Source organism: Capronia coronata (assembly GCF_000585585.1).
Source record: "Capronia coronata CBS 617.96 chromosome Unknown acBCG-supercont1.6, whole genome shotgun sequence".
In the NCBI taxonomy this organism is placed as follows: Eukaryota; Fungi; Ascomycota; class Eurotiomycetes; order Chaetothyriales; family Herpotrichiellaceae; genus Capronia; species Capronia coronata.
The window spans coordinates 1,343,301-1,364,609 of NW_006912898.1; the positions used below are offsets into that span (position 1 = coordinate 1,343,301).

Consider the following 21,309-nt stretch of genomic DNA (forward strand, 5'->3'; position numbering starts at 1 on the left):
AATACCCTAGTCTGGCCATCACTCCAGCGCAGAGGTCAGCACTGTATTTGCCTCGCTTTTGCCCCAAAACAACAGCCGTTCCTCTGCCACAATTGCTGCTACGACGACGACGACGACGACGGTGATACCTGCTACTCAGTCTAGCAAGCACGGCAGATCGAAAGCAAAAGGCTACTTCCATTGAATTTCTGCCGGGGGTTTACCGTCTTGGTGATATATATCCCTTCGTCAACGTCAACGCAAAGGAATATCTACATATACAGATATATTGTTGCCATTCAACGCAAACGCAACATACTGATGACAACAAGAGAGAGGAGATATACGAATAACAAATCCAAACGCCCGAAGAAAGAGAAATCCATACCGCAACGCTCCAAGGCAGGAGCACAACGCTATCTATTTATCAATCACATCTTGCACGTTGGCAACGGAGATACTAGTATATCAACGCTTCACTTCGTCTACCGGGGTCTGATCCCGCCTCTGACTGCTGTTCACTGTTCAGGTTCAGCATTGAGTGCGATCCCCAATCTGCCGGGAAATTGATCTTTCAGAACTTGGTCACTCATCACTGATCACTGATTGTTGTCGACCACAATGCCTCCTCCTCCGGATCTTCTAGCCTCAGCAGTGCCGCGAGTCGGCGTTGCAGTATTCATCGTCCATCCAGAAAGTGCCTCCGGGCCGGGGTCTTTCTTGTCCACGTCTACATCTAGACCAAAATCTACATCCACTCAGAGTAACAAGTCAAGCAAACCCGGTGTCGGTGGGGGTGTCGGCGTCCAACAACACAACCACCATGACAATATCAGTCATCAAACCAGCAATATCTCCTCTGATGGCGGCGGCCATTCGAGCATATACATATCAGAACTCAAATCAGGAGACAGTCAAAGGTCCAAATGCAGACCGAAATCCAAATTCAAGTTTCTTCTAGGCATGCGTCTCGGCTCTCATGGCGCCGACACGTGGGCCCTACCCGGCGGCCATCTCGAGTTCAACGAAACATTTGAAGAATGCGCGGCCCGGGAGGTTCTCGAGGAGACGGGTCTCGTATTGGACCCTGAAAGTCTGAGGTTCTTGACAGCCACGAATGATTTGATGCCTTTGGAACAGACACAGACACAGACACAGACACGATTGGGGAAGAATTCGGTAGAGCAGAGTGGGAATGGGATGGAAATTGAGACAGAGACAGAGATGGACACAGACACAAAAACAAAGTCGGGCAAGCATTACGTTACGATCTTCATGACGGGCCGGGTGGAGAGTCAGAGTGATCCCACTACTACTGCAGTCGAGACTGGTAACACACAGAGGTTGCAAAGTATCGAGGTCATTGATAGGTCGACGACTGACAATAGCAATAGCAGAACCGACTCTGGCACTGGATCTGGCTCGGGTTCTTCTCAATTTCCCACAGCACAACTCATGGAACCGAACAAATGCGCCGGATGGGAATGGGTCAGCTGGGACGATTTGCTGCGCTGGGCGAGACCCCAGGTTGAAGAATATCAACATCAACAAAAACATCAACAACGCAACAGGTGCAAAGGTAGTGCCGGGGGCGAGACAGGCCTACACAAGGCAAAGGATGCCCACATCATTAACCGTGACACTACCAATCCCGTTAAGGACAACGATTCCGCCGCCGACAACGTTGATGAGAATGAGGACAACGACGAGGGAAATGGCGGAAACGAGTCAAACGACACTCATACTCACGTTCACGTTCCCTACACGGTGACGCACCAACGGACGCTGTTCTCGCCCATGATTGATCTTTTGATCCAGAGACCCGGGATTGTTCCTCGACTGTAGCCTTAAATGACCCAAATAGCAGGAACTTGGAAGAACGAGAGAACACATTGTGCCCAGGAATACTTATATTCCTGTTCCATTATAACGCTCCTCGGAAGAACAACAACAAGTAATAAGCCAAATAGTAGAAATCCGTGCTTGTTTCTCTACCCTAGGCCTTGACCATTGCTCCCTGACCTGGAACCGTCATTCCTTGGTTGCCTCCGTTTGCGTATTCCTTTGTCCCAAATTTCCCAATCCTGAGAGCCCAATGTCCGTTTCGTTTCCATCGTTTTGTTCCGTTTTGTTCTGTTCGATCCCGTCCATCTGTCCGAATCTTGCCCAGACGGAAGCTAATAACATTTTCTCATATCGATAACAATGGCGATGAGGTAATTCTGCCTCGTGGACGACTCAACCAATCCTGTTGTCTTCTGGGAAGTGTTACATTTCCGTAACGATGCCCGCGTGAGCTGAGTCGAGTTTTAGTCTCTGGTCTGTTTTGTTTTATAATCCAACCCTCATTCCCTGCCAGATTCCTATCCATCCATTTCCTAGGCTATAAGACGTGAGAAATGGCCTTCCCATCCTTCCTGGTGTTCCGGTTCCCGGGCCCCTCCAACACATAAGAGACATGAAAAAGGAAAAAAGAACGAAATTCGTGGTCCCCGTGTCATCCCACCCGTTTCGTGTATATGTCCTTCAACACCCGGATTGTCGACTCGACGACTTGGTCCTTGAACACAAGCCAGTCACGGAAAACAGTCCTCGTAGCACTTCTCAGCTGTGGCATCAAACACGCGTTCCGAAATCCGCCCATCGTACAAAGGGAAAAGATTGTGAGTGTTGACGTAGACGAAAGGGAAAGTTAGGCCCGTTCGCAGACTTGATAAGGAATAATTAAAGCCCGGTCGGGAAAAAGAAAACCGGCTTCGTATGTTTTCGAGATAGGACAATCTCCTGTCAAGGTCTAGTTCAAGCCGCTGAAGATAGAGCTAACCTGTCAAAGTGAAATGTTCCTTGCTCATCGCAGCATTCTAGGCGGACCAGGTGGAGGCTCAAGCCTGGGCTCCAAGAATGAGATGCCACCTGAATCGGCTGGAGATTGGTCCCCTTCGGGTGGAACGGGAGGATACTGCTCAGAAGGCAGCGGTAGCTCATGATGGTCTGAGGTGGCAGGATGGGGATCCATGCCAGTCATCTGAACATCTGTTCCAGTCATTTGCGAATTTGCGACGAGTGACGGATGTGGTTCTGGGGCTGTTTCTAAAACTGAAGCGGGTGGCTGTTGTTGCTGCGGCGGTGCAGAGGATCGGGTTGCTGCTGGTAAGAGTGGTTTTGGGGTGGTGGGCTGGATGTCCTTCCTTTTGTTCCACGGTCTAGGACCCGACGAGGACGAAGAGGCGCTCGATTTGTGCTCCCGTTTGGGCTTTTTGTCGCTTGATCGGGGAGTCTCGTCCTTGTACTTTGGGGATGGGAGCATCTCATGTGGACGGGGCGTTGCCTCTTCCATGGTAGGGGTGACGGGTGGAGCAAAAGCCGCTGGGAGTGGCGTTGGTGGTGCTTGTTGTGGCTGTGGCTGCGGCTGCCATTGGTTCTGTGGAAGGTGATATTGCTGTTGTTGCTGCTGGTCGTGGAATGACTGCTCTTGTTGCTGCTCTTGCTGCTGTTCTTCAGCCGGTCGGGTCGGGTCTTCCCCAGGAGGCCACACTCGGGGAGAAAACAGTTCCAACAACCTGAATGTCAAGACCTCCTTGGCAGTCGGGGAATGGACATAATGAAGAGGATTGGGAACTCGATCCAATCCATGGATTACCAAAGAATGGAAAGCGTGCTGGTAGGAAACCTCGCTGTAAGGATCTTCCGAGGGACTTCTAGGCCTGTGCGCCAGTTCGGGGTTGTAGCCTCGTTGAATCCATGGGTGAGTGGGATCTGACAAACTGCGGCCAAAGAGATCTCCGGCCAAGCGGATGATCAGGGACGGGGATGAAGGCGGAGACGGTCGTTCCTCCAGGATGCCGGTGAAGAGTGCGGACCAGCTGAGTGGCCGCACAACGATGGGGAGATAGGGAGTGAGTAGCGCAGTTGATAGAGGATCAGGGACTGTTGTATTTGGTGTATACTAGTATTGAAGGTTGGAAGTGGGAGAAGGAGAAAGAGGGGCGGGAGCAGCCGAAGCGGCGGAGAAGCCAAATATTAAGTTGGAAATGAAGATGAGTTTCGCCCATTTGCATTTCCAGTCAAGTTGATATCCACGGTTGATAGAGCGGTACAGACACACGGATAAAAGGATAGGTACTCAATCATCCATCAGCTTCACCTGGAACGCCGCGTGCTAGGTAGGTATCTACCTGAGGTAGTATTGTATGCCAGATGCGCGATGGGCGCCTAACACGGGCACGGCACATGCGACCCAATAACAGGCACTTCCAGGCGAGTTTTGTCCACCAGTCACGGCGCTGCCAGGGGTGTCGGCACCTCTGTCGGCACCTCTTACTATAGGCTTGCAGAAACGGCGACCAGCCTATGTGGTGCCTACAATGCAGTGCCTGGTGCGTTCTTACAGGCGTCCCCCGGCCTCCACGGCTAAAGCACTGCAGTCAAGGCTGTCGAATATTCACATCATGCAGGCTGAATATGTACATGTCTCGACATACTAGTACAGAGTACAAGGGCTTGAATGCATACCGGGTTGGTAGGGGCCAGGGTTGTGGTAGTACCTCGTACAGAGTAGGCAGGATAGAGAACCACTTCAAGTTGGACATTTCCCTCATTCCCTCTCCACACGTCCGAGTGCCCCAACGTCTCAATCTCATTACTATCGATATACTACTGTGGTACTCTGGAGTCTGGACCCTGGGCCCTGACATCCACTGCCAGAGGTAGTAGAAATCTTGCTGCTACGTACTGATTGTGCACCTAGGTATCGCAGGAGAAGCATCGCCATCAGCCGTCCGTCGTCGGCCTGAAACTTCCCTCGTGTACAGGTCCTCCCTCTTCCAGCTGCGCTCACCGCAACATGTCAATTGCCTGCAGGTCGCGACAGAAATCTCGTGTTTGACCGTGCATCTCAAATCCTGGCAGCCTGGCGAGCTAATTGATTGTTGACGATGAACGGCAGGGTGTCCAGGGGGGATCTTCCTTATCCCATGTCAATGCTCCCGGACTGGAAGGGCACTCGTATACCGATACAACGGCACACCCGAGGAGGTTTGTCGTTGAATTAACCGAGACCGGATTCAGTTGAGCCCCTGCAAATCTACGATCTGGTCGATGGTGGATTATAGGTAACATAGTAGGTAATTGATGAATGATTTAATGGGCATTCTTCGCTGTTCAACTGTGGACTGTGGACAAAGCATTAATAAGGGAGAGCATCTAGTGGACGGCGGAACAACCAAAGAAAGAAAGAGCCAACGAGGACACGGGTGAACAATAAATCAATCATAGCGCGCAGGTTTAACAAGGCCTAAGACCCCCTGGACCTTAACAAAAGATACCCATCGGACCCCTAACTCTCTAACCCTTACGGGCTTGGTGAGCGTTATTGGCGGTGGCAACGGCACCGACGCCATGCCTTCTTGGGGAGTGTCCGGGTTGCAAAGCTCCCGGTTTCATTGGCTGTTGTGGGCGTCCTTATCAGCGGGCACATGTTTGAAGGCGAAAGATGGTCGCCCGCCTCCAGTTCCATCTGCCAGTGTCGCATGTCCATTTACCTCAACTTGAAATCGAATCTCCTGGCCGTTCATTTCCAATTGTCTTGGACTGGGATTAGAAGGACTACGATAGCAGTACGTATTATACCAGTAGTATGAGGTGCCTTACCTACTTGAATTCCTAAGTGTAGTAGCAGACACCAGACACCCCCAAGAGATAGACTGCGAGACCCGGCGGCTCCTCTTCTAAGCCTCCCAATAAGCCTATTCTCCATCCCCATCTACTAATTAATATACGCTCGAGTCCCTCTCCTGTCAACCACTCGAAGCCCCCCACTGCACCGCTTTCCTCCCACGCCTTTCGCAATGCTCAACAGAGTCCAGCCCTTCTTTTATTAACACACCCACCGCATTCGGCTGCCTCTTCTCTGTTCTCGGATCTCGAATCCTCATCCGATCGGACTTGTCCCCCTGTGAGATCAACTTCGCTACCACTCAGCTGGCTTTGGCAGAGTGATTCCACGCACTCAGTCAACCAAACCAAACCACCTACTACTTCCATCCGACACTACTTTTACCCTGGCGACTGTCGCGACCGACCTATATTAAGCCTGGACCAACTTGCCTACTTCTTAAGCCGCTCACTGCGCCATACCTTGCGTGGCGCATATAATCATCCCCCGTCTACCCGCAGACCGTGATGCTCTCTCCATAAGACATCTCCCCAGCTCACCACCTCGACCAAGAAGCAGTCTCCCGACACGATATGGCCGCCAACTACTCTACGCAGACCTATACCATCCCTCAAAGTCCGCAGCTGTATGCCGGGCAACAACAGCCTTCGCCGGCCAACTCGGCCTCTCCGACCTCGCCTCGAATGCACGCTTACATCCAACAACATGCTCCCAACCCCTACAAACAACTTCGCCCGTTGAAGTCTCCTCTCTACGTCCCTGCGGTGCTACGACCGACCGAACACTTTTCCACTCCCTCCCCCATGACCCCGCCCAAGAGTCTGCATGAATCACTGGACAATTTGCGAGACCCCGAAGCTCAACCCGCCACCCCGGAACCGCAGTATCCTGCCGAGTTCGAGACCTTTGACCCCGAATGGGTTCACGAAGAGGAGCTGGGCGAAGTGACCGGTCCCCCTACCAAGGAACATTGGAAGGTATGTCGCCGAACAGGCCAAAACACCATTGTCCGACCCAGCTGCATCTACGGATATCTGCTTGATGTCCGGTGCATGGAACCGTGAGCAAGCAAAGGCTAACATTTATATCTCCCTATGACAACAGCCCGATGAAGCTTCTCCCACTTGCGATTCCCCCCAATGTCGCTCGACCTTCAACCTCTTTGTCCGCAAACATCACTGCCGTCACTGTGGACATATCTTTTGCTCCTCACATACTCCCTTCACCATCCCCCTCGATCAGTATGCCAAGTTCCATCCGGACGGAGTTCCGTCCAGAGCCTGCGAAACCTGTCATCGCCAGTATCAACGCTGGGACACTGCAAGATCCATGCGCCGCAAAAATAGCCAGAATAGCAAGGACGAAGGCCCCGAGAGCGGGCCACCAACGCCTCTCGCGGGGCCGACAGGCCATCGGAGAATGATGTCGGGCACGCTTCGCGGCGGAAAGCCTGTCGAACAAGTCGCCGCCAGCGTCCCCAAGGACTGGCATTGGTCGACCTTCTGATCACGTGACTTCTGCCTCGGGCCTGGCCCGCCAATGGCGCCACGTTGCTGCGCAGGGAAATCAAAATCATCACGCCTGATCCTGGTCCCGGCCACCTAACAAGCCTTTTGGTGACGAAATCACGTCAAGACGAAGCTGACAAGCATGTGGCGTCGGGGTTCGGCTACCGGCGGGTGTCACCATCCGGAGTGACACTGGCAGCCCTCACAGCACAGCACACGACACTGCCTCCAGCCTCGTATTTTGGCATGCCTCGCTCCTTGGCGCGCCGAGTTGTCCTACGTACCATTACGGCAGATGTGAGTCGACAAGAATCATGATCGGTGCCATCATCACCATCATCATCCCCAGGCTCCAGGCATCAGATGGCCGACCACTGCTGTCCAGATACCGATATCACATGGTGCGGTGAGCCAGGAAGGCCGAAACGGTCGACAGCCGGGCTATGTAGTTTTGGAAGTAAGACTCTTCGGGGATTGACCAGGGATGGGTCACACAATCCTCCCGGCATGGACAACGTGGCCGACGCAGATTCGATTGAGGCCTGCACGGCGATAAAGAATCGGATCTCGACATAGAGAGCGGCTGCGAAGGGAGAACAGATGACCAGATCCATCGCGCCGGACTGATCAGGTTGTGCGAAGAAGGATATGCCGAACCGATCCTCGCCTCGATCACCATGTGCATTCTTCGATTCGGCGAGCGATGAGATTCGTTTCTACATGTTCTACGACGCGTGGGCGCTAGTGGCTGGCGCGGTCTCCTTCGTCCATGTTCTCCCCGTGCTGGCTAGATGGGGCGCAGAGCGATGTGGCGACGTGGGATCCAGAGGCACTTATAGACTTGCTATTACTTGATTTGTTTGTTTTCTGTCTGCTAGAAAGAAGCCTCCTCAACGGACGGCGGTCGGTGGATTGAGTTGGCCTTATGGCCCATCAGTACGGGTCTGATTTACCTGAGACGAGTTCTAGATCTATGGCGCGGGCACTGTCTAGATTCGGGATATATGGCGTTTTCCTTTTCTTCCTTTCTGGGTTCATCGGAGTGTCGCGGACAATAGGTGTTGGATTTCCCACGGTCGCAGCATACCCTTTTTTCGAGGACTTTTGGGGGTGGGCTCCGGCGTCGATGGATCGAAGTTGATTTGATCTGTTTTGCTCTCGTTGAGATCATCCTCTCTTGACCCTAGACCGCGCAGATATAGAACTGTTCGAGAGTCTTGCATATAATCTATCACTTGTCATTTGTCATTTTATTTCTCTCTTTTGCAAGTAAGTTAATGAATTGTGTGCCACGAATCAGTTGGTTGTCCTGCCAGTGTAAAAGGCCCGGCTTTCTTTTATTCTTCCCTGGAACCGACCTCCTTTCTCACCGACTGGAACTACAGCCCTTGCTTTCTGTCTCTACCTAACTGGTGTGTCTGGGCGGAAGTCGAGCGCATTTAAAGTGTGGTAGTCAAGACAAGACATTGCATGCTCTAATCTAAATGCGAGATGGCGATCGAGAGGTTTCATCTGCTGTACTAGTACACTGAGAGAGGACTCCCGTCTTGCAAAAGGGCAGCCTCAACTCGGTACGTTTCGGTTCGGTTCGGCTGGACTGGGCTTTCGGCACTACTAGGTACACTAGATCGCTGTATTGCGCAGACAAGAGGCAACAAACCTCGAGACACACATCGGAGATCTTTTGAAATGCCATTCATGTCTGGAAGATGAAAGATTGAAAGGTGTGAAGGGGCGGTAGAATGTCGAGGACCCTCCAAGACTGGCAGGTGGTGATGATCTCAGTCATGGGCATTCCGCCGCCGTGGCCGCCCTCAAGGCTGAACGGGTGTTCATGTTGTAATGTTGTACTGTACTGCGTGGATTGTTGTCTTTGAGTGTGCTGCGGACGACACCAGAAATCCTCATAACATTCACGGTCCTGTCATCTTCTCCCATCGGCTCATGATTGTCACAATTCAGCCCATCAACTGCGCCAAATCTTCCGGAGGCCACCTGGTCTGCGCAAAGCTCAAACAGCGCTTGATGCTCTGCAGGAACTTGCGCGTGACCTCGTCGGCGAGGATATGCGCCTGCTTGCCCGAACTGCTCTCATGCAACTTCTCGCGGGCCGACCGCTCATGGATGCCCACCATGGTGACACCAATGGGCCAGGCGGCCTTGCCGATCGACAGGGTCAAGTAGGCGTCGTTGGCCTCGACATAGCGTCGCCGCTGCGCCGCCCGCACGATCTGGCAGATGGGCTCGAGCAGGCCGGGCTCCAGATCGCGGCGCTCAAAGCGCCGGAACAGCGGCGTCAAGTCCTTCAGCACGAGCTGGTAGCTGTTGAACGCGGCTTTGCCGGACGTCGACGCCCGCACGGCCGCGTCACGCTGCGCCAGCGCGATCGACCACTCCGTCAGCAACAAGGTGAACCACGACGCGAGCTGGCGGTACAGGAAGTCGTGGTCCGGCGTGTCGGCTGCCGGGAGCGTCGTGGGCAACAACATGTCCTTCTCGGCCACGGGTTCGAGGGTCGTGGGGATCGGGCCGTCGTAGACTTTCGGTTTGGTCTTCGCGACCACTGCCTTCTCGGTCAGTTTGCGGTGGCGCTGCAGTCGTTGGGAATGTGTCTCATCGAAGAGCGTCGCTGGCTCCTTGAGGTCGCGCAGTTTCTGCCGTAGTTCGTCGTCAGGGATGTCTTGTTGGCTGTTGGTTCCTTCACCGTCAGGAGAGGCGTTGGTCGTGTCTGTCGGTGGTGGTAGGTCCGGCAGACCGAGTCGTTTCCTGCGTTTCCGCTCTTCTTCGCGCTCTTCTTCTTCTCGGCGACGGCGTGACTCTTCGGCTAGCCGGCGTCGCTTTTCTTCGCGGATCGCTTTGCGCTCTTCCTCTTCCTCTTCCAGTTTGCGCTTTTTCGCCGCCCGTTCCTGTCTCTCCGCTTCGATCCGCGCTTGTTCGGCCGCGTATGCAGCTTCACGGGCCGCTTCGAGTTCGGCGCGCCGGAGGTATTTGGAGGTCGCTGTCGTTGTCGTGGTCGTGGTCGTTGTAGGCGTTGGAGACGGAGTGGATTGTGCCGGAGAGGGAGATTTGGCAGGCTTCGATTTGGCGATCTGTGCCGCCATCAGAGCTTTGAAGTCCATGCTGGAAGGTGTTTTATTCAAGTTCTCGGAAGAGCGAGAGCAGTTCGTAACGTCTTTGCGGAGGTGAAGAGAGACGATGTGGTAGTGGTTGTGGTCATAGGCTCGAAGGCTCAGGAATACAAAAGTTACGAGGGGCTACGCATGCCGTTGCTGTCCATATGAAGGCGTCCACTCCCTAAATCATATGGTCTCAGTGGTGTAGTCTTTGGGTGCCAGGGGTGTGTTCTAGCCTTTAAGGGCCTCACAGCGTGGTTGATCTCGAGGTTCGTCAAGAACTTTTGTAGGCAGAGGATGGGAATCCGCGGTCATTAGAGAGATTTGCCAGCGGCTGCTTTTAACACTAGCCGGGAGATCAGCCCAGTAGAGTGTTGGACCTAACTACTTTAGGTAAGCTTTATATGGCTCCGAGGGGCAGCAAGATCTACATCAACTAGTACTACCAATCTACTAGGTACTTCGGTGCCTACACGTAGGTATATATATTTAGGTATAAATAGATATCATTTTGCCAGTCGCTCTTGCCCTCGCGTCGTTTACACCTTCGTTGCTGCTTCGAGTTCCCCTGACCAGATTCCTATCTTCCAGCCGTATTTATTTGCATACCTGTGCAGTGTGACCTTGAACCGACCATCACCACCACCATCACTATGGCTGATCACGCTGTGCCTATTCGACCTCAACCGGATCTGGAACGAGACGAGAATTTCGCGTATCTACCTGCTACTGATGTTGGCCAAGCACTACAGGTTGCTATCCATGAGCTCACTCGGAAAATCTGAGAAATATTTGGTTCCCTTCGTCATCAGATGCGTATCAAGTAAGTGTTGTCGTCTCTAAATCCATACATTGCTATCTGTCAAGCCACCCTAGCACCGCCAGATGTTGGAAGGGGGCGCCCTTCGAAATTCAATAGGCGGTAGGTACACCTACGTTGGAGGAGAATGCCTATTGTATCGACCTTACGGACTGAAGCACCTGTATCATTTCTCCGGTGCCACTTGTTTTGTAAGGTGGCTCGATGTATACTAAATTCTGCAGTGATGGGAATAATGTTGCGCGGATTCAGAACGTATATTTGACTGCGCCGACCGAACCTCTCTGTCCACTTCAAGATCCCGTTACGGGTGGTCCTGTTGACGAATTCCCTGCCACATCCGCGGACATACCCTAGCTGGCACCACAACAGCTCAACCAGCTACTACGAACATTAGGTCTAGCTACGGACGGGCCACGGCATGTGAAGGAGAAGAGGTTGCGGGCATTTATTGGCCTGCAAGCTCAGCAGCAAGAAAGCGCCTGAAAAGCACGACGAGGTCTATCTCGCAACTATGGATGTTGGCCGTGCAAGATTACGCCTGGTATCATAACTCATCCCCATGATGAGAGATCGCTGGCCTTCCATCTGCAACTACCAAATTATGATTCCATGGGCGGGGCAATCTTTACCACTCAAATTCCCCTTGACCCTTATGGAAGACATACCTAGAGCGAGAGTTAGTTGACTTTGCCACATTGCAAGCAGAGACATGTTGAAAGAGAAACCTACTCGGTGCCATCAACGCGGAAGATGCCGTCTTTGAGCGTGCACTTCCACTTGTTCTTGACACGCTGGACCTTGTCGTAGGTGCAGAGCATGACTTGATCGGTGTTCTCTCCATCCTCTTCGTTAGCAGCCAGCTCGTCAGGGTCGTCGAGGTCGGAGTTGATAGCATCTTCATCGTCAATGTCGTCATCGTCGTCTCCGGTCGCATCCCCCTGTACACGTGTGATGGATGGAGTGGTTGAAGGGCCCATACCAGCCAGATCGTTCACTTTGCGAGACATAGATTTGCTGGGAATGTTGCGTTCATCGAGATTTAGGAGCAGACCACCGCCTTCGAGCTCTTGCTGCCTCGCCTCGAAATAAGCTCGCATCAAACGATCATTTTCCGCACCATGCGCTGCAGCCAGTGCTTTTCGTCGAGCATACTCAGTAGCCCATGTGTCGCGAGCGTCATCTGCCCCGTCGGTTTGGTTTGACTGGAGCGGAGTAGGGATCTGTGGCTTGACATCGGCAGGATGGTCTTGGACGGCAGAGAAAGTTGACGCGGAATCTTCCTGCTTGATGTAAGGCCCTGTCGGGGGAGCTGATAGCTGTGACGGTGCCCGAGGCTGATTGGATTGAAGTTGTGCAATCTGAGGTCCTGCTCTCTGTCCAAAGCTCTGGTGTAGGTTCATGGCAGCTCGATCACGTGCAGTCATCGGTTCGCCATTGAAGGAGGGAACCTGATACTGCTGTGGTGGCGGAGCCTGAGGGGGATATGAGGGAGCATTGTTCTCCGTTTTGATGGGCGCAGGTGAAGGAATGGGTGGCTGAGGAGGAGGAGTGCTTGTGACGGTGTTGCCATTGCTGGGAAGAGTCGGGGGAATAGGTTTAGCGTTGCTAGGAACAGTCGGTTGGTCTTTGATGATCGGCACTGGCGCAGGGTCCCATGGTAGCTGGGCGACCTTGAGGCCAGACAGTTTCTTCTGCCATTCCTATACAGACGCGAGTTGTGTCAGCTCATCTGCAAACGAAACACCTGTAGCTGAGCATGAGACGGTTGAGGTTGAGGTTGAGGCAGCACTCGGAGCATTCCCAAAGAGGTTAGAGCAGAAACACCTGGCGGCTAGGCAACCCTCGTTGCGTATAAAGAGGCACGAGTCAAAGGAGCTGCATTCAAGAACCCTCGGATCCCCGCGCTCGCCTGCGACCGTCGCTCGCTCGCCTTCCTCCCTGCGCCCACTGACAGCCGATGCTCCCACCACCTGCCACTGCAGGTTCTCACTGACCAGGTCGAGCAAGATACCATATGCTGCGCAATGCATGGGTATGGTTCTCGACTGCGTCAAGAGCAGGATCACAAGAATGCAGTGCAGAAACAGTCGCGGTGCATTCACGGCGCAGGATGACCTACCGACTTCAACAGATCCAAGGTTGCCAGCTCCACGCCACCCTCCTCGAAATCCTGTCGAGACCACTCACAAACATCGTTGATGACTTTGGCATACACCTCACCCTATGGAAGTGATTGTTAGCACATTGATGCCAGGCAAGAGTTCTGCATCACTGGAAGATGAGGGTCCAGTAAGATGGACTGTTGCAAGTGTTGGGAGAGTTGCTCACCACCAGCACTTTGGACATGATGCGCGAGTGTTTCCGCCTTTGATTTCTCCTTGACCTCCTCTCTTCTTAGGATCGCTGCGACAAAGAGGATTGGGGTTGTGCAGGTCCAGACAGAAGTCTGTTGATCGTGGTGTTGTGCCTCCGCCGCAGGAATGCGTGCCCCAATACTAGTAGTGATTGCGAGTTGCGCAGTACTAGACAGTGAAGATAGCCTGCTGTAAGGGTCGCATCTGCCTCAGAATTGTCTTAGGGATCTCGCATGGACCGGTAAAGGTCTGGTTGTCGCAATCAAGGCTCGTCGCAATCCAATACGATTGATCAGTAAGCGTTGTGGTTTGGTTGGATCTGGAGAGGGTGGAAAGACAAGTTCAAAAGAGCGAGATAGAAGATGACCCCGACTGCCGCTAAGATAGGCTTGGCTTGTCACCTGCCAATAACCAAGATCTCGCTCTTAGAGACCTCGCGGCCCCTAAATAGCTCTTTGGTTAAGGGACCTACAGTGAATGTTAGGTACTGCTTACCTGTACCTGTGGTTCAAGTCACTTGCCAGTGAGGTTTGATATTACCTGAGTGACTACCAACCTTCCAACTCACTGAACCGCCTACAACACTTTGACCTCAAAGACCTTTCTGTTGTGTCTATATTCTCAGATCCGGACAGCGAGATCCCTCTCCATCGTCTCCTTCGAGAAGAAGAAGAAGGAAGAGGCTTTCGTCTAATGGCCTAGAACGATACCTTGCACATGCTTCTTCAGTCTTATTCTCCAGCACCTCCATCATGTCGTTCAAGCCAGCGCTGATTGTAGTCGACATGCAGAATGACTTTTGTCCTCCTGTATGAGTTTTCGCGTGACTTACAGCTCCAGCCGTTGTTGACATTAACAGGATGGCTCCCTCGCAGTCGCTGGTGGCAGAGACGTTGTCCCCCTCATCAACGACCTACTTGGCAGTCCCAGGTTTGGTCTGAAGGTGGCCACCCAAGATTGGCATCCAGTTGACCATATCTCATTTGCGACAAACCACCCAGCCCCGGACAACAAGCCATTCGAGTCGTTCATCGAGATGAGGAACTTGGTGGGGAACAGGCCAGAACAAACCATGATGCAACGACTCTGGCCAGTTCACTGTGTGCAGGGTACGAAAGGTGCCGAGATCATTGACGAAATCGACGTATCGAAAGTGGACATCAAGGTGAAGAAAGGCATGGACGCCAGAGTAGAGATGTATTCTGCATTCTCTGATTCTTTCGGCAACATGACCTCTGGTGCTGGAGGCGTGAATTTGGATCTTGCTGCCTTACTCCATTCGCAGAAGATCACCGACGTCTATGTCGTTGGTTTGGCAGGCGACTACTGCGTCAAAGATACCGCACTGGGATCTGCAAAAGCAGGCTTTACAACATACGTGATCGAAGAAGCTCAAAGGTGTGTCGACCCTACATCATGGGATGGTGTGAAGCAAGCCCTCCAACGAGGCTCCGTCTCCGTTGTTGATGCTCAAAGCCCCGAGGTCCGGCGTGTTCTCGAATCCTAAGTCAATCACCGACTCTGGGAAGTGGTCAAGATGCGATCAACATGGTTAGTGATGGCGTCGTGGATCAGGGCATCTCGAAACCGGTCCGAGGGAGAAGCAGGAGTGCACTTACCGGGGATTTGGTCAGACAATGGAACGATCGGTGCTACGAGGTTAGAGGTGGCATTGGCGGCAATAGGTGCACTGGAAAGGCACCACAGATAGCTTGCTTAAAGCCTGACCAAGGCGTAAATGAGTACAAAATGTAACAGCTGAGCGAGGCGGGAATCAGGTGGCGCCTCACACTCAAGATACAATTAGAGACGGCGGATTGCCTCCGGAAGACGTGTGTTCCGGGTTACGGGTTACGAGATACGTGCCATGTTTTATGAACATCCAACACGACTTGGAAGCCCACCTCCAAGAACCACACTCCTTTCCAAGAACGAATGCAACGAGCATACCTAACTTGAATCGTTCAGCCAAGTGTCTTGAACGTGCATAGTATTTGAGGAAGGGGAGATGCCACATTCAGTGCATCCCACGCCTCGAACCGGCACTCCTGACCCTGACGACCTCTCCATCCGATATTGGAACTTCGGTCTTCCCAGAGACCAATGGACGAAAGAGTGCCCCGAATATCTTATCGGCATCGGCCAGAAGAACATTGGGATCCTGCTCAGTAAGGATGAGGACTGCCACAGACTGTCGTGGCAGGAAGTGCAGGAACTAGTCAGTACGTGCGGCGAGAACAACATCTCCCAGCACTTCGGTGATGGAAGTACAGGTTCCCACGAGGTCTAACCTTGTGTGACTAAAGGGACGAACCGCATCGATAAGTTCCAGCGACGTCCAAGTGACCTACGCGCATATCTCAAACACGTCTACCATCTCAAAAGTCAATATGGCTCGGTGGCGGCATATATCCAACATGAACTCCTTCGCTGGGACAATCCCACCCCTTCAGGTGACCCGCCGTTTGAAAATCCGGCAGACTACAAGATCCTCTACAACAACTGGCCGTATCACATCGACCAAGACATTACACATCTCGTGGTGTGGACCAAGTTCCTCATTGCGGAGGACGAGACCACCCGGCAGGTGACGGCTGAGGCCCACGCCAGTATCGAGACGTTCATCGTCAGGACGTTCTGTTCCAACGAGGCAGAAGGAGAACAGAGAGTGAACAGAAACCAGATCGTATGGTTTCAAAACTGGAAGAGTCTGAAAAGCGTCCATGCATTAGGTAGGTGCCGTTTCCCTGCTGGCAACGAAGAATCTATGGTGGCCATTATCCAGTTCGACTGATCGAGACCAGAGCACTTCCATGTCATGCTGTATAAAGCACCAGCGGTCTTGTTGAAACGGGTCACAGAGGAAGATCGATCGAGTCCAAGTTAACAAGCTCGAGCCGAGAGTATGACTGTCACCGGCAGCAGCTCAACCGATCGAACACAGAGGTCACGGTGTTGAGGTTGAGGTTGTTCGTGGTTTTGGTTTGGTTTGGTTGATTTCTAGACCTATTCGGTGCCCGCGAGGGGACTAGGGCCACGCAGGCGATTACTCTCTACATAGGTACTCTGTGGGCGGTCCTATTGCCAAGTCTATGAGGTTCATGTTGTTCGTGGACGACAGACGTATAGCCAATCGATGGACACGGCAGGCTTGGATAAAGTGTGCATGTGGAGGCTTCGGAATTCAGGGATCAGGTAAGAGCCGGTGCAGAGGATGTACTCTGTAAACTTGCTGGCCACATCTCCAAGCATTATTAGACGGTAGGTAGGGTACCTAATAGAGCGGACAATATACGAATGATACGAGTAAGCTCTGTACTTACTTGGGGAGCCCTTAGATTTGCTATTATTGTATACTAGCAAACACCTGTAAAGTGCCTACCTAAGGTACCTAAGATAAAGCAGCTACTCGGTGGTACCCAAGCCTAAAAGAATAATAAAACTATAATAATGCCTACCCAAAGGCCTGTGTGTAATATTATGCCATCATCATTGGCATTTGATGGCTGCCAACCGCCCAGAACTTGAATCGAAGCCACCGGGAGCAAATACTAACTCCGAATCCTTACTGACTCACTGTCCGAAAAGCGGACATTTTGGGACTCCAGCTGATCGCTGCAATTACTCCTTGTCCCTCGCACTGTGCAGACATCAACCAACGATTGGTCTTCTCTCTGTCTGCCTGGAGTGTGACACTGCCACTGGGCATCAACTTCTTCCACTTGCTCCGGACAAACGACACTACACTACGTAGGTACCTTACCTACCAACCTAAGGTACAACAACGATATACCTGCTTGCGCCCATCATCATCACCTCTTACGAACCAATTTCCCTTCCTAGGTACCTACCTCACTCATCTCACTCGATCCTCCCGCTCTGACCCAGCGTCGCTAGCAGGAAATCTCGCAGGCTGCCCCCGCCAACCCGCTCACCATCCCCACGACGTCATATTACGGCCTGTTGTTCAAGTCTGTGCCGACTACTATTTCATCACAAACAGGCTCCTCCTGAGTTTGCATGCTCGCCGTACCTCCCACAAGATGAAGCACTCCATAGGGGGAGCTCTGCGTAGTCGCAGTGAGTCTCGCAAGAGTAGGGTCCTGCTCGTGCGGGACGCGTGGGCGCAATCCAGCTGACCATTTCCCAGCCCATCGATCTTCATCTGCTTCAGTCGACGACACTCGAGACCCGGCCGAAGGCGACGACACCACGGTGGTCGAGCCAGAACAGGGAAATGGTATGAGTGATGCCTCCGGCCAGTGCGCACATGTTCTGATAAGAGACAGTTCTTTCACACATCATTTCTCAATTGCGGCCCGGGGCAGATTTGTCCCGGGTCACATTGCCCACTTTCATTCTGGAGCCCAGGTCGATGTTGGAAAGAATAACAAAGTAAGGACGCGACATGAAAGGCTGATGGATCATTCGCTGACCTGTACGTCAGCTTTATGGCCCATCCCGACACGCTTCTCCCCATGCCCGAGATCGAAGATCCCACCGAACGATTCGTCGCAGTGATCAAATTCTATTTGAGTGGCTGGCACATCAGACCTCCGTATGTAGTCTACTTATCTGGATGCGCCGAATTTACTGACGGTCTCTGTAGTGGTGTGAAGAAGCCATTGAACCCCATCCTCGGCGAGACGTTTACCTGCTATTGGGACTACCCGGACGGGACTCGTGGTTATTACATTGCCGAACAGACGTCCCACCATCCTCCCAAGTCCTCATACTTCTTCATGGCTCCGTATCATCATATCCGGGTTGACGGTACCTTGAAACCCCGAAGCAAATTCCTCGGCAACTCGGCCGCGAGTATGATGGAGGGCATATCCTATCTCCGGTTCACGAATCGGGGAAAGTCGAAAAGTGGTGAAAAATAGTACGTGTGACAGACAGCAAACGTGGGCTTGGACTGATTCTTTGCAGTGTCTTGACGCAGCCGAACATGTACGCTCGCGGCATTCTCTTCGGGAAGATGAAATTGGAGTTGGGCGACCATTCCTACGTTCGATGCCCGGAGACCGGCCTCAGCGCCGACATTGAATTCAAGACCAAAGGCTGGGTGGGGGGAACCTACAATAGCATTGGCGGCGGGATCAAAAACGAGAAGACGGGCGAAGTCCTTTTCGAGTTGTCCGGGTTGTGGTCAGGCGAAATGTTCATCAAGGACGTCAAGACCGGGCAGAAGAAGCTTCTGTTTGACGCGACCCATGCCAGACATTCTCCTCCACGAACAAGGCCTCTTGAAGAGCAGGGTGATCGAGAATCTCAGAAACTCTGGTACAAGACCGTCCAGGCCGTGAAGGCGGTCGACCACGAAAATGCCACGATCGAGAAGGCCAAGATCGAAGAGCAACAAAGGGAGGAAGCCAAACGAAGAGAAGAGTTGGGAGTAGAATGGCAACCTCAGCTGTTCCGGAGAGTCGACTCCAGGAAGGGTGGCTCGGAAGAAGGCGAGGAAGATCTGGAATGGATCATCCATGCTCATCTGTAAGTTTTGTCGTGGTTGACGTCTTGTTGCCTCATCTGACTCCGCTGTAGTGATTCGAAGGATCCCAAAGAGTTGGAAGAGAAGATTCTCTCCATTGCGCCGATTGTGCCGGGTCAGGGGAACCCTGATAGACGCGGCTCGAAGCAATACCATCAGCCACAGTCTCATCCTCAACCGGAGCCTGCCAAGCAGAAGACGAGCCAACCGCAGGCAACTCCATCGAAGCCGCAGCAGGCCTCAGATAACCTGATCGACTTCGATTCCAAGCCACCTATTACAGTTCCGCCCCGGGCGCCGTCGCAGCCTGGCACTCTACCCGCCTATCCAATCCTGCCTCCGCCGAATCTTAATCAGGCTCCAGTGCATGAATCGACTACTGTGAAAGCCCCAGGTGGCAATGCACCACAGACGGCCAATATTATGGATGACGACGAGGATATGTCCAACATGAGGAGCCAGATGTCGAATCTGAAAATGCACCAAACCATGGTCCCGCAGGGCCACAGGCCGTTGAAGAGAGCCGACACCGAGACCAGTGACGTGGATGTCTTTGTGGATGCTGAAGGTTGAGGGATCACCAAGGTTGGGCCCAACTGACCCAAACGTCGAGATTCTGGCGTCGCCAGGTTTCTTCGGTGTCTTGTTTCGAGGGCACGCTGAGTTTTGATACGATGATAACCCCCATAGAGACGTTGGAGAGAGTGCTGTCCAAGGCGTCAAATTTTTGAGGCATTGGAAGCAACATAATGCGACAAGAGAGACTATATTTGATTCTTGCAATGGCTGCTAAGGGTTGGCCCCATGATAATGCTGGACACTGCTTCTGAGCGTGGTGTCTCCAGCTGTAATCCTGCAAGGCTATAAGGCTGAGGGAAGGTGCAGCTGTTGGGCCGCCCTCTATACGTCGCTTCGATGGTTGGGTGGGGAGTAGATGCAATCAATATATCTAACTACCTAGGTAAACAATTATGTCCAAGGCAAGATGGCTGTCAACCACCAAAAGGACCTTGGATAGAGGTACTTGGCCTACGGCGAGGCTCAAATCCCGCATATCAATCCGATTTGATTGTACGTAACCTCATATCATCGGTTGAAGTATCTCGCACATGTACCTACCTATGTACTATATCTGATATATATCTCATGACTGGATCTCTTCATTGTAAAGTACTATAGCATGTCTTTCCTTTTTCTCCTTTTCGTTTCAAGTCTTTTCTTTTCTCTCCTTCTGGTTGTGTTGTCGTTCACGTTGGCATGACTAGGTACCTACTCCGTACTAAATTGGAACTTCGAGTGCCAGTGAGTGGAGCAAAAGTGCGGAGGACGCGCTGGTGGTTACTACTACGTACCTAGTACTATGCGGGGGTCTATAGGCAGTGATAGCAATAATGGGGCTCCCTAGGCTACTAGTACTAAGGACATCCCCTCCGTTTCTTGCCTCCAGGCCGTCAGCTTGAGTTTCCTGGGGTACAACTTGAACTTCGAACTTCGACGCCCTAACCTTGAACTTGAACTACTGCTGCCTATGAGCGCTGCCGCCTCCCTCAGGTACAGTACCTTGGCTACCTATCTAGGTACTTTAGGTATCCAGGTAGAGTCGAAGGTCGATCTCTCCGGCCATGTAGGGGCAGACCTTGGGCCCGGCCCTTTCCCCAGGTTTGCTTTGCTTGTGGCTCCCTCACCACCTCCCCTGTCAATGTGACTTTCTGTCCTCCCCCCGTGTTTTCCCCCTCTTTGCCCTGACCTTGTTTTCCCCACGGTTGTCACTTTCGGCTGGCATTGTCACGAGGACGGACGCAGGGTCGCGAGAGGGAGAGGAGAGCAAGGAATGCAGTGAGGAAGAAGGGGAGGAAGAGAAAGGGTCAAGCACGGAGAACAAGCGACCTTTTCAATCTTCCTATCTTTTCCTGTCACTTCCTGCTCTGGTGTTACTCTCTACTCTCTACTACTCACACCCCGCAAGCTGGTCTGTCTAGTACTTAGTAGTAGTACCGAGCAGTCGGCGCTCACATACATACACACCTTCCTAAAGTTCTTTCAAGGTCGTCGTCGGCTTACTACTACTTACAACAAGCGATCCAAGTTTGCCTCCACCTTGTCAAGAAGCGTTCAACCCTCCATTGGCTGTATACTCGTCCTCACCGCCAGACTCCGAGTCACTCACATACCACCTGCTGGTGGCAAACTCCCCGTTCTCTACACTGCCTGCCTCTTCCCTCAAACCTCACGTGGATCGTTCCGTGGCACAAGCCATCGAGCAGGCTACCTGAGGTGCCCTTCGTGGAGATCTTCAGAGTTGCAACGGAAAGGTGAGACATCAATTGTCACACTACTATACCTAACAACCACTACTTCTCGCTT

General features: G+C 52.5%; 8 protein-coding genes across 8 annotated transcripts; 5 read left to right on the forward strand and 3 right to left on the reverse strand.

Moving 5' to 3' along the window:
- Window positions 1–600: 600 nt before the first annotated feature.
- Window positions 601–1,824, forward strand: A1O1_07148 (uncharacterized protein; the record flags this gene model as incomplete). The annotated part of the gene is made up of 1 exon (XM_007728021.1): window positions 601–1,824. One exon carries the CDS (start codon window positions 601–603, stop codon window positions 1,822–1,824), a length of 1,224 nt encoding a protein of 407 aa, XP_007726211.1.
- Window positions 1,825–2,827: 1,003 nt separating this feature from the next.
- On the reverse strand, window positions 2,828–4,211 carry A1O1_07149 (uncharacterized protein; the record flags this gene model as incomplete). The annotated part of the gene is made up of 2 exons (XM_007728022.1): window positions 2,828–3,925; window positions 4,155–4,211. 2 exons carry the CDS (start codon window positions 4,209–4,211, stop codon window positions 2,828–2,830), a joined length of 1,155 nt encoding a protein of 384 aa, XP_007726212.1.
- Window positions 4,212–6,225: 2,014 nt separating this feature from the next.
- Window positions 6,226–7,159, forward strand: A1O1_07150 (uncharacterized protein; the record flags this gene model as incomplete). The annotated part of the gene is made up of 2 exons (XM_007728023.1): window positions 6,226–6,630; window positions 6,758–7,159. The coding sequence occupies 2 exons, from the start codon at window positions 6,226–6,228 to the stop codon at window positions 7,157–7,159; spliced, it is 807 nt and encodes a 268-aa protein (XP_007726213.1).
- A 1,960-nt stretch (window positions 7,160–9,119) lies between these two features.
- On the reverse strand, window positions 9,120–10,280 carry A1O1_07151 (uncharacterized protein; the record flags this gene model as incomplete). The annotated part of the gene is made up of 1 exon (XM_007728024.1): window positions 9,120–10,280. The coding sequence occupies one exon, from the start codon at window positions 10,278–10,280 to the stop codon at window positions 9,120–9,122; it is 1,161 nt and encodes a 386-aa protein (XP_007726214.1).
- Window positions 10,281–11,722: 1,442 nt separating this feature from the next.
- A1O1_07152 (uncharacterized protein) lies at window positions 11,723–13,127 on the reverse strand (the record flags this gene model as incomplete). Its single annotated transcript, XM_007728025.1, has 3 exons — window positions 11,723–11,762; window positions 11,827–12,797; window positions 12,987–13,127. The coding sequence occupies 3 exons, from the start codon at window positions 13,125–13,127 to the stop codon at window positions 11,723–11,725; spliced, it is 1,152 nt and encodes a 383-aa protein (XP_007726215.1).
- A 1,076-nt stretch (window positions 13,128–14,203) lies between these two features.
- Window positions 14,204–14,958, forward strand: A1O1_07153 (uncharacterized protein; the record flags this gene model as incomplete). Its single annotated transcript, XM_007728026.1, has 2 exons — window positions 14,204–14,260; window positions 14,311–14,958. The coding sequence occupies 2 exons, from the start codon at window positions 14,204–14,206 to the stop codon at window positions 14,956–14,958; spliced, it is 705 nt and encodes a 234-aa protein (XP_007726216.1).
- A 501-nt stretch (window positions 14,959–15,459) lies between these two features.
- A1O1_07154 (uncharacterized protein) lies at window positions 15,460–16,245 on the forward strand (the record flags this gene model as incomplete). Its single annotated transcript, XM_007728027.1, has 2 exons — window positions 15,460–15,673; window positions 15,758–16,245. The coding sequence occupies 2 exons, from the start codon at window positions 15,460–15,462 to the stop codon at window positions 16,243–16,245; spliced, it is 702 nt and encodes a 233-aa protein (XP_007726217.1).
- A 1,657-nt stretch (window positions 16,246–17,902) lies between these two features.
- Window positions 17,903–19,518, forward strand: A1O1_07155 (uncharacterized protein; the record flags this gene model as incomplete). Its single annotated transcript, XM_007728028.1, has 4 exons — window positions 17,903–18,009; window positions 18,061–18,336; window positions 18,384–18,947; window positions 18,999–19,518. The coding sequence occupies 4 exons, from the start codon at window positions 17,903–17,905 to the stop codon at window positions 19,516–19,518; spliced, it is 1,467 nt and encodes a 488-aa protein (XP_007726218.1).
- Window positions 19,519–21,309: the final 1,791 nt, after the last annotated feature.